Genomic DNA, 12,501 nt, shown 5'->3' with positions numbered 1-12,501 from the left:
GGCTTGCCGGGCGTTGAATTAAGCGATGGTTGGCGAGTGCGTTGCGTACCGATTTTCGTATGATGCTGTGGTAGACGTTCCTGGTGAGCATGGTGGACGCGCTGAGCATGGACGAGTCGGCGGATGACATGACGGCCGCTGTGATGCCGATCAGGCCGAGGATGGACATCACACCCGAGGTCAGGAAGTGGATCGTGAGCGGAAGCACCCGGCTGCCGTCTTCTTCGCTAAGCTTGAAAGAGCCCTCGTAGCCGACAGCCGTGAAGTCTGCACCCGGACGGAGAAAGAAACAGGGGAGGAGGAAATCTCTGTACCCACTGAGGGGAACAAGTGCACAAGAAACGGGAATATTAAAGGGGCACGGACAAAAAATATTGCATCTTGTTTTTGGTTGTTGTTGTTTCGACAAGTAGCTAATGGCCCGTTTATCACGTGTGGAAACCTCTGCTTTAATGCACCACCATTGTTTAATTAGAGATGCTTTTAATGCAACCAGTCGCAGTTTCGATTTCAGCAGGTGCCGCGAAAGGTTGGCTTTTGTATAAACAAAGCTGTCCACGAGACTGTCGGATATCACAGAGCAGAGCTGCCACAGCACTGTCGATTCCGCGTTTGCGGTAGTTGCTGCTAATTGCCCCTATGTACTGGTCTCGTCACCGCTTAATTAGAAAGTGACCATGGAAGTGATGTAGGCGCTGCGAGCGAAAATTGCTGCCGCGGCTGGAGAACAACGCGCGACGTTCGAGGCAGTGGGTGGGGAGACGTGCGCTGGAGCAGCCAGTCGGCCTGCCTTCAGGTCCACCTACAGATGTTAGGCTTAACACTGCGGCGGATATTCCATTGCCGCTCTCGTAAGGGGTGCAGACGACAATTTTAATGCGATTTGCAATCACATCATTACCTCCTTTCTTGTATGTGCAGCTTTGTTTGAGCCTTCAGTCACATATCAGGCAGCGGTAACAAGCTATCGCTCGAGCTACCTGCGCCTGCCTACGCCACTTCGCGGCCGCGGCCCGCACAGCTACCATGTCGGTGGTATACGCAGCTGCCTCAGTGTTCCTGCTAGGTTCCCGGCGCTTTTCGCGTCCAGTGTAATAAAAAGCAAAAAAAAGTAGAGTGCCTAGAATCGCTGTAGAACTTAGGTCGTGGAGAGCTTCCCGATGAGCCAACGAAATGCCCGCGTCTCCACCGCAAACGATCGCATCGTTTGTTGCTCGAGAGCAAAAGTTCCGACCTCCAATCGGAGCGGCGAGCCGGCGAGAAACGCCGGCAGTGCCGAAGCGGCCAACACAAACTCGTGACGTATTTGGATGTTATTTACTCCACGTCGATCTCGCGAGGACATCTGCTGGCTGCTCGGTTGCGTAACGCGCACTTTAGAATTGATTTTATTTATGTTCACGGCTGTATTTGCCACTGATATTTTGCAGATGGTGTTCTCCCAAGTTATTTCGCCTCCAAAATTGTGCCAGTTCTCCTCTAATGTTTCTTATCAAAGGCACACCTAGTACGCCACCCCCGTGTCTGTCGTTTGGTGAGGACCACGACGATCGACATAGTTTCTTGATTGGTTGAATGAGAGACATTAGCGCATGAATCCTGGTACTGATCCTCATCGCTCCTTGTCTTTATTTCAGCCCATTCCTTATCTTTACTTCAAGCAGACCTCTCTTTCATCCTACTATCTTTCATGCCCTTGAAGTCTCCGCATAAGAGGCTGTCAACTTTTATGCCGTGCTTATGCATATTGCAGCGTTTGGAGAAATTATCATGACCGTTTAATTGGGCAGTATATAAATGGCTGACTTTCACGAGCTAGAGGACATGCAAGCAACAAAAACCGGTTGGCTGCACCTCTAGGATAGGATTCTGCCTGCTTACGTCGGGGTAAAAGCTATCTTAAGTAGCTTTACGTTCCGATTCTCTTGACTACGTAAATGAAAGCCCTGGACATTAGTCTACAAAGTTCTCCTGTTTCCTTTGTATTCAAACATTTTCCGCATACAAGAAATTGTCTTCATAAAACTGCCCAACAAGGCTCCCGAAAGTGCAGCACAGCGTCAAAAAAAAAAAAAAAAGCCGAGTGTAATAGCAGCCTTATTTATATTTATGCAGATGTTAAACCCAGTTTTTATTGTCTACCGCAGAGTGGTGGAGGATCGCGTGAACTCACTGGTGTTTTTGGCGACGATCCCGATTACGACCGGTGGAATGGCGAGGAATATGCAACCAAAAGCGGCCATGAACGAGAGCAATTTGGCCTCGACCGCGTTTTCGCAGCTCAGGACACGCTGGAAGTAGACCTGCAAAAAAAGAAGACCGGGAACACCTGAGCACTTGTTACGAATTGTGATCGCGAAAGCGGCGTTAATCCAGATGAGCGTCCCAGAGTGCTCCCTCCAATGGATAGGCTGACTGGGTATCCATTGGTAATTGGGCAATCGGCCGTGAGCTTCTGACGACAGCTGTGATCGCCACTGGCCAATCCTACCCGAGTGCACGAGTATGTGAGAATGGCGAACTATGTTTACTTCGCGGCCTTGTTGTAAGGAGTGAAACGACTGTGATTCAAGAGGACTGTGATTTGGGCGAGTTGGTGAAAGTTCATGATTGACAATCCAGCGCGCGGAAACACGGCACAAAAAAGAACGAGAGTTAGACAGGACAGCGCTGCACTCACAACTGATTTATTTCGAAGAAAACATTGGTCATATATACAGATCAGTCTCCCACGTGGCGGTAACTTATTGCACCCGATAACCACAAACAGAAAAACACAATCATTAATCGGTTTGCACATGTGTAGTCTTTGGTTTACTTGGTCATGCAAAGGCGTCACTCAGATACGCGTATTCCCGGTCATGCAGCACTATTGAGGGCATACTTATACAACGGTCAGCAGCTCGTCTGATTTGAAAGGCCTCGATAATTTCCCGTGTTGTTTTATCTTTGTGTCTCGACAACACAGTGGTTTCATTAAAAAGCGGCTCACAATCTTGTTTGCAGCAGTGTTTTGCCAGGTGGCTGTGTGGATTCGTTTTAAATGAACGCTGGTGCTCGGACAACCTGGTGTTCAGACACCTCCCGGTTTGTCCCACATATATATGTCCACACCGAAGTGTTAACATATACACGACACCCATTGCACATTTCACAAATGGGTCTGAATGATTTATCGGGCACACTTTTTTTGTATTCCGGGAAGCTAATCTTCGGTCAACCCTACTGCACAATTTTCCTAATTTATTTGGAGCCGAGAATACCACGTCGACAGCGTATCTTTTTGCCACGTTTTTTAAGTTATGAGAAAGCCGGTGCTTATACGGTATCACAACGGGGTATCTTTTTCTTTGCCTTGGTGGCTGCGTCACAGAACCTGCCGTATCTTTTCCTTTTATCCATTTGACTAACTTCTGCACGACCATGAGGAGAACATTGTCAGGGTAGCCAGCCGTCTGCATTCTACTTATCTGGTTCGAGAAGCTGTCATTCAGCTGATGGTCACATGACTTTGAAAGGGCTGAGCGTAATGAAGAAAATGCGATCCCATTTTTTATTACCTTCGAATGACCCGATTTGAAGTTTAGCACTGGTTTTTGAGATCTGGGACGATAACACCAGCATACATGACCTGTATTGAAAGTTAATTCTAAATCCAAAAACTGCCACGTGGGAGAATGATCTGTATATATGACCAATGTTTTCTTCGAAATAAATCAGTTGTGAGTGCAGCGCTGTCCTGTCTAACTCTCGTTCTTTTTTGTGCCGTGTTTCCGCGCGCTGGATTGTCAATCATGAAACGACTGTGAGCTTCTGACAGCCACTGCCCCTGTCACTGGCCAATCCGCCTAATTTATAATGTTTTACAATCAGCCCTAATGAACTTACGCCTAACAACGTGTCAAGCAACGTGAATTTCATTGTACGTCGAGTTAGGTGCATCTACAGTCTACATTTTTTAAGTCGAAGCCCCCAATGCACTCACTAGGTCCACAAAACCGTGAAGCTGTGTTGGCGCCAGTTATGCGTGCTAGACGCGCATTGCACAGACCCCGGGTGAGATTCCCGTGCGGTCCGAAACTTTTTCTGACTTATTTCAACTCTTTGCCACGTTGGCCATTTTAGGAGACGTTTTGCTGTTACAGAAACCGTATGGCGGCTTTTCTGTTCAATGGCCCGTTAAATCCTTCCGTACCAAAACACGGTCGAATGAGCTCCGATCCGTTTTCAATGATGGTAAGCATATTTTCGAACTCGCTGGCGTCTGGAAGGCGGACAAAAACAGCGGACATAAGCTGACTCACAGTGATCTTATCCTGTTTGCTTCTTAAAAGCAAAATAGCTACAAAATTCTAATTACCCAGCCTCCATTGATTTTATGAATGAAGTCTCTTAGAATAAGTTGAATAGTAAGTGGCTTTCAATGGGTAGACTAAGCCGTCAGAAACCGGATACCTCAAGTGGCAAATAACTGGACAAATATATGTATGCTTTACCCTTACTACCATTCCTTCTTGTGTTAGGTGATATTCGGTAACATATTGCTCTTGTTCCTACATCGAGCTAAATCTCGCCAAACTCACCTTATGGGAGCCGCCTTCAAGGAAATTGACACCCGTTCCCTAATTGAGTAACCCAGAAGGCACGCTCTATGTTGCGACTGTTTTCGATGTGTGTAACGTTGGTGAATTAGGAACAGGAAACTCGGCGAGTTGGTATCAGTCATGGGCGTCGGCAGGGGGATGCCTTGCCCCCCAAGCCGCCCTAGAACGAGCTCGCTCTGTTAGATCGAAGGTCTTGTTTATGGTTGGCGCCCGAAAGGTATCCGCATACCTGCCACGGGATTCCGCCCAGTGCAGTCATGGCGAAGAAGTCCAGGAGCTGGCTGACGTCCTCTGCCGCAATGGTGCCGACCCAGTTGTTGTGAGGGGCACCGACCGACCCGACTGCCTTGTGCAAAATACTTGAAGGCACGCATGCCCACTGCACGCATCCAGAGGAGAACAATACAGCATGTTGTTGGGCTAGTTCGTACTTCATCTTATAAGTAGAAAAACTGCGCGTTAAAGAGAAGGACAAGGCGGACATGCCATGACGGGCGCAGTCCTGTACCCTCTGCGCCCATTCTGTCCTCTTTGTGATTGTCTTTTACACTTAGTTTTTCTACTTGTAAGATCTGCAGGAGAAGGGAGGAAGTGGCCAGAACCTTTTTAGTAGTGGAAAATAAAGTTTCCTCTCTCTCTCTTTCTCTCTCTCTCTCTCTCTCTCTCTCTCTCTCTCTCTCTCTCTCTCTCTCTCTCTCTCTCTCTCGTCAACGAACAATCCTTACACTCATGCTCCAGGGGTCGCAGACGGAAAATGGCCATGCTATGTCGTGAAAAAGCAGCTTTTGCCCTGAGTAATAGCCACAATATTTCACCTTGCCAAAAATACTCGAAAGACTGCATATCAGATACCGCCGACAGCAAGAAAATAAGAGCACGCCCAGCAGCGAAGTTGGCCAAGCCCCATGCATAGATCCAATACCTAGGAGCTTTCACCCAGAACACAACAGAGGCAGGCTGCATGCGCGAGCCAAGGCCCTTACGGGCAAACACAGCGAAGACCCCGGCGCTCGCTTCGTCGAAGCTGCAGGATACGCAAGCGACAGCCGCTACGGCGTGGCGGTGTTGACATCGCTGGCACTACAAGATCCGCTACAAAAATAAATTGTGTCAAAACGAGGAAGGGGCCGTAAAAGATGCCATAGCCCTGGCGCTTGCCGACCAAGGCTGCGCCACAGTCCTCAGCGACTCGCGCCAAGCAGTACGAAACTATGCCAACGGGGAGATCTCACTCAGAGTGGTCCGAATCCTGGAGCGAGCCGACCTTCATAACCAGAAACGTATCACTTGGTTCCCAGCACACGAAGGCAAGGTCTCAGAGGCTAATTTAAACAGAAGTGAGTCGGCCCACGTCGCGGCACGCGCTCTATCTCTCCGCGCTGGCAACGAAGAGGCCACACAACTTTGGGTCAGCACTAAGGACAGACTCGTCAACTACCACGAGATTACCAAAGCGTACAGCCAGGCTCGCAGGACTCCCTCTCCATCCAGCGACAAGCTGGACAAAGCCCAGGCCGTAATCTTCCGACAACTACAGACCGGAACCTTCCTAACGCCACTACTTTTACACATAATATACCCCGATGCCTACCCGGACAGCAACTGCACGGTCTGCTGAAGGGAGGCAGCTACAGTGACACACATGCTGTGGAATTTCAACGAACAGCCTGAACAAGCGAAGCCTTCCGCCGCGACTAGCAGCGGCACTGACATCCTACGACCAAGGACTTCCGACACCTGGCATGTGGGGAAGAAGAAACCAAGCCAAGATGTCCTCCCGACGGGTTGACCTATAGGCCCGGTCGACTAACGTGCGCGCACGCGTATGCGGGCTTTGCAGGCTCAGTAAAGTTTATTCCCCTCCACTTCACAGAACGCGTCCTGCCCTGCGATGTACTTTCACTGTATTGTTAAACAACGAAGGCGTGCGCAGCATTCACATGAGGGACGCGCGGAGAAGAATTTGCGTGACGTCATGGGCTGGGATAGAGGGAGATTTGAGAGATGGCAGATGGCAGAACTATGGGGAGGTAGGAGATGGTCTGGGCCTATCAATGCAATCGAGCCCTAACCCCAACCCTAACCCTACCGGAAAGGACTGGGAGGCGGCTCTACTTAGTTGCACAGACGTTCAGGCTCACAAGTTCTTGGGTGAGACAACCAAGCTGGCGGCTTTGACCAATGGGTTTCCGGAATAGAAACACCACCTAGCATGCAACCCCACTATGGAGCTCACACTCTCTTCACTGTAATGAAGGTTTTTCACCACCACCACCAGCACCACTGCTTTGAAGGGTCAAACAGGACAGGCCGTCTAGAAAACTTTCATTTCTCCCGAATAAAAAGAAAAGAACGTTTTCACAAGCAAACGACCAGTAATTTGTTTGTAGTATTTCGTGTATTTAACAACTGATTGCAAAAAAAAATTATCGTCTGTAGATAGTCGCAATTATGACTTCAGGGTGGTACGCACGTGATAACGGAAATGCATAATCCCTCTTGTTTATGTTTCGCTCCTTTATATTTCGTCCTGATGCTGCCAAAAGCGGTCCATTGGCAGCCAACATATTCCAAGAATACAAATATGCTTAAATACTGCACAACTTGTTTGTTCTGATAAAATGAAGTAGCCATATAATATTGGTTATTCCACACAAAAAGTAGTTTTTTGCAAAGACGTTGTCCGCTAAATATCGCAATAAAACTTGACTCAACCTTTATAACGGATGAGAATTGGTACAGAAAATTGGCAATGTTACAAGCAATATGTCTGGAGTAGTGTGCAGCCCGCCTTTTCGTGTACGAGCAAAGCATGCAATGTTCGTAAACAAATGACCTCAGAACTTATGGTTTAGGCACAAATGGTACCAGAATAAACGGTCCCAACTTCAAGGTAGGAAAAAAATAGTCCTGGAATAAATGGTCCCGGAAGGAATGGTTCTGGAAGTCTGCAAGGAGTGGTCCCGGAAGGAATGGTCCCGGGCTCCTCTTCGGGCAAAATGACTCCATAAAACATTTCCATGGTTGCTATCTGTTTAAATTTAATGTACCTTGCTAGAGAGCAGTACTGCGTGCTCTCACAAAAACTACCATTAAAGGGGCCCTGAAAGGCGTTTTGAGCACACTAAATGAACTAGCGCAATCGTTAGATTGGGTCGTCAACGTTATCTGTGCCAAGTATTACTCTTTTACGCGCAGCGGAAAGCTCACACTTTTGTTGCAAAGTTGTCGCTTTTTTGTCACCCTTCCCTTCGTGTTTTTGGACGCCGCCATCTTCACATGTCTACGTCATCGATTCCCAGATGTTCGTCATGAGCTAAAAATCCTGCTATTGGGCGACTTTTTCACGCACTTCCGGCAAAGAGATGAGTCGTCTGCTCAGCGTCGGCTCGCCGGCTGATCTGCCAAGCGTAGTGCCGGAGTGCTTGGACATTTTACGACAAACGAAACAAGTGTAAACAAACGCTTAACCGTTTGTATTGAATGCAACACGCCCATAACACGACATGGATATTCTGTTACCTGAGTACGTTCCATAAAGAAAGCGTTGAAGCCCCATGGCACTTCTTTCGTGCAATCGCAGAGAACGTCCTCAGTCGAATGCCCGGATTTGACGCACACCTTTTTATTCAACTTCAAAACAATCCAGAGATGCGTTTCGAACGAACACAACGTGACAACATGCGTTGCAAGTCTGAACAGCGATTGACAGACGATGGGTTTCCTCCTCCTGCCCGTCGTAAATTCGGTACTCACCTCGCGCGCGGTTTGCGGGGACGAACAGCAAGTCAACTCTGGCGCACAAGCCGGCTTTTAGCCACGCACACTGCACATACCCCATGCGAGGTTGAGTCGTACGTCGCTCGAGAAAGATAATCCAGACCATGGGAAGCACTATGCACCCGCAGAAGCACAGCGTTGCATTTCATCGCGAAACAAAGGCGTCCACAACACACACACCATCGCCTCCTGTAATGCCAAACGCATCTCGCACTTCCCAATCGGAGTGAGTGGTACGCCTGCAGTGCCCACTTGTCGCGAGGTGGAGCCCCGAGCTGAACCGGGATCACGGAACCGTAACTGACTTCTAGAGCGGTTTGTGCCTTGTTGCCAAGGCAACCGATGTTTGAGATTGTCAAAGAAATGGCGCTCGCTCCAGCGCTAGAAAGCTCAGAGCCGCGGCGGAGAATGTTTTGCCAACGTTGCCACTCTCCACCACGCGTCGCCCCAAGCTGAACTGGCCACATGATTGAAGCGTTTTGTGCACGGGTTCTCTATCGGTTTAAAATGCCTTTTTCACATGCCGCCGGCAGGAATTACCACCGCCGCAAAATAAGACCCGGCACCAGCGGGGCCACATCTGATACGGCGCTTTTTGGATAAACCGTGCGCGGTGCATCAAAGAGAACGAGCACACGATCCTCCCCGCGCGGCTGTGAGTTCGCCGCCGATTCAACAGCAGCAACGTACACCGCGAAAGGGCAAAGCCAGGCCGCCGCACATGCGGACAGATTTTTCGTTCGCTTATCCAGCCTTAAAGCGGAGTGCGGGATTCATGGCGTCAACAAAGCTTGCCCGTAGCAGACGTTCAGTCTGAGCAGCGCAATAGCGGAAGTACGTCACCGGTGAGGAGCGCAGCATCATGGGAGGGAAGGCTGGCGCGTCGTCAACAGCGGAGAGTAAGTTGAAAGGAGGAGGAAACGCGGCGCGACGATAATGCGCGGTTTTCGATTTACGATTTCTCAGCTAATACTCATCGCTTTAACAAAATTCTTGCGGGAGGAGATTGCTAATACATTGCTTTATTTGGTTACATGTACATCCATGCATCGGCGGAAGGTATTTCAGCACCCCTTTAAAAGACCCAGTGTTAGTATGGAAGAAAAAAAGCACGAATCTTCCCTCATAAGAGACAGCGGTATTCCGTTCAGTTTGTTTGAAATAGCACAGGGAAACAGACCATGAACCCAGTGCCGAGAAAAGCAGTGATTTCTTTTTTCATTTATTTTATGAATAACCGGGTGAAAGAGCGGGCTTCTGCTCCTAATCCGTTTTCAGATGCAGATGGTGGCGCAGCCTGGGCCTTGAATCATGAGTCGCTTAACTTGCAATGCTTCTGACATTGAAGCACATTTCCGCGACATCTCTATGCAGCTATCCTCCCTTCTTCCCTATGATCCGCGTTTCTTTCGGCTTTTTTATTGCGTCGTTTCGCCACAGGGCATACAAACACAGAAAAAGTAATAAACACAGGGAAGCAAAGAGAATATAATAGAAAAAAAAAGCCAGGTGATTCAGGCAGGTTCACCAACTACACAATTCCTAGAGGCCTGTCTCAGAAAGAAGCTTCATCAGTTTCTTGTGACGAAGCAATTCGGTACTGTATGTAAGTTGTTCCTACACCCCTCGGAGGTTTTCCCGGTCACCGCAACTATACCGCAACTGATTCCAGACGCGGCCTGACTCGCCGCTCCTTTCCCGCGCACGGAGAGGTTTGTTGAGTCCGGCCGTATTCCAGACCAGGCTACTGACAAGCAGGGTTTCCAGACCATGTGGACGCCTGAGCATCGGCTGAGCCGCTGGCCTAGCCAAGCTGGCGCGACATTAAGCACCACAGGAAATTTCTTCTAAAGGGGCAATCAGGGCCAGCTCAAGCAGAAGAATAATGCCACCACAGTCCGCTACCCTCCTCCGCCTCCCTGTTTCAATCTTTGCGACGGTGAAGCACCAACCCGTATCAATCTTTCGGTTTTCATTGAATTGTCACGTGATTGACTGCCTTTGGTTCTAACATTCCTTTGCAGGCGCAAGGCCGTCTGAAAGACGAGAAAAGGCAATGCTTATGTGTTTTCAGGAATAAACTGGCATATATTTGTGCTCAAATGTAGTTCCGAGCAATAACGTTTATTGTCGACGCCGGGTGACAGCTATATGTAGAGCTCACCTGCTGCCCTCAGCACGGATTCACGGCCCCGCAACACGACGGCAACATGAGCTAAACGTGTTAGCCAGCGGTTTATCTTCGAAGGAGAACAAACAGTACCGAGTTGCAAAACTGCTCAGGTCCAAAATCTTCATTATTCTTACTTTGCTTGACCCGAATTGCAGGTATTGAAACGTTAGATGTGGGTAGCACATAATGCAGCTAAGCTAACGGAATTAACGATTCATCGATCGCATTCTTTTGTAAAGCAAAGCTTCCTAGCTCCACCAGCCAACGGTTCTTTTTCGGCGCGCGGGACAATAAACTCCCAACGCGGCGGAGGCGGCGGCAGGAAGGGGGAAGGGGTGGAGGGTTTCACTCCCGGAGCACACTGTAGATGACGCGGCGAATTTACCCACCGTTCCCCTGGCGGAGTTGTATGCTCTCCGGCGGGCGCGTCGGCGGTACGGCTTTGTCGTCCACTTTAGCGATGGTTGTTTTCGGCCTGTTTTGGAACAGCTTCGCGTCCATTGCGCGCTTCCTTTGCACGGCTTGATTAACTAGTTCGACAGCCCCTCCTGGGTAACCCGGACCCGACGGAATTAAGTGGCCGCACGGCAAACATACGTTAAGGATTGGTTTGCAGGGCGAGAAAACAAAATGTACAAACCCCATGCAGACATCTGGCAGCCAGAGAAACGCTATTGTGCGCACTGTTTCCACTAATGGGACTCCGTTTTCTAAATTGGTGAATACTGTTACAAGATTCGTTACGCACTGCTATAACACAAAGAAGGTCGTTTATTGAGAACTAGCCCGGACGTGTCTGGCGTCGTCCATGCTTGGGCGCGCACTGCTGCTCTCGGCCCGCGCAATCTACGTCATGTGAGTGACTGTTTGAAGTAGGTCCCACCAGGTGGCGGTACTTGTCCGCTTACGGCTTTACGAAGCGCAGTGCTTGAGTTGGGGCCTGCCGGAGTGCGGTAAATGACACCTCTTCCCCCTCAGAGAGGGTACCAGCGAGGCTTCCGTATTGCTCGCTGAGTCTTCCGCGGCTTCACCGCGTCAGCCACTCGACCGATCCTTGCAGCAGTCGCGATGGGTTCAGCTGGACGTTGTTCCACGACTGTTTTTGGTAGGTTGCCCCGGTGTTCCGGCGTCTCAACTTTGTTACTTATATCCAGGTCCCACGCCCAACGTCCTTGATGGGACATCTGTGACTTTCTTGGTATCCCGTTTTCTTATTTGATTCAGGTGTCGTCGAACGACTCCTCCTCCCCCACATCGGACGTTCTGAGATCGGGGGCCGATCTGTTTCTCGAGGTCTCCTGAAATTCACTTGGGCTCCTTCAGAAACTGCCGTACAATGACTTGTTCGCCTGCCACTAACTGTCGGTTATTGGGCAGCTTCTCTTGTTTTTCAGTTGGTTCTGGTGCAGGCTTGATCTGGTCTAAGTGGGTTGGAAACTCCCGTCCAAACATTGCCATGGCTGGGGTGATTCCTGTGGTCTGCTGGATGGTGCTGTGCTGCCGAAACAAGAATCGCGCGAGCCGGCAACTCATCGGCCCAGACTTGTCCCGTGCCAGTGCTGTTTTCAACTCGCCAACATAGCGCTCTGCCTGCCCGTTGGTAGCAGGGTGGTACGGCGCCGAGGTAATGCGGCTGATGCCGTTGTGTGTACAGAACCTCTGCAGAACCTCTGCAGAACCTCTGCATGCAGAACCTCTGTGCAGACACGAAAGCTGCGCCATTGTCGGACCCAATTTTTCGCGGTACGCCAAAAGTAGAGAAAAGGCTGCGCAGTACCGCAATCACTGTTGCCGACGTAGGCTGGTTCACTTCTCGCACTTCCAGCCACTTGGTAAAAGTATCTGCGACCCCCAGAAATGTATGTCCGCCCACAGGTCCAGCGAAATCTACGTGCACTGTGTGCCACGGCGTTGACGACGGCATTGGGGCCCTCGCTGGGTTGC

At 49.7% G+C, this 12,501-nt stretch overlaps 1 protein-coding gene across 1 annotated transcript in view; it reads right to left on the bottom strand.

The window, feature by feature from the left end:
* LOC144146190 (high-affinity choline transporter 1-like) overlaps positions 1–12,501 on the bottom strand; it is a 42,683-nt gene that overhangs the window by 22,409 nt on the left and 7,773 nt on the right. The window contains exons 2-4 of the mRNA XM_077678156.1: positions 4,834–4,983; positions 2,174–2,303; positions 50–267 (exon numbers count right to left, since the gene is read on the bottom strand). Coding sequence (XP_077534282.1) covers positions 50–267; positions 2,174–2,303; positions 4,834–4,983 — 498 coding nt within the window. The remainder of the gene's footprint in view (positions 1–49; positions 268–2,173; positions 2,304–4,833; positions 4,984–12,501) is intronic.

Source organism: Haemaphysalis longicornis, unplaced genomic scaffold (assembly GCF_048455015.1).
Source record: "Haemaphysalis longicornis isolate Haplotype H1 unplaced genomic scaffold, Haemaphysalis longicornis Haplotype H1 scaffold_7, whole genome shotgun sequence".
NCBI classification, from domain to species: Eukaryota; Metazoa; Arthropoda; class Arachnida; order Ixodida; family Ixodidae; genus Haemaphysalis; species Haemaphysalis longicornis.
Note: the sequence above shows the minus strand (reverse complement) of the source record. Positions and strands in the feature narration are given on the sequence as shown.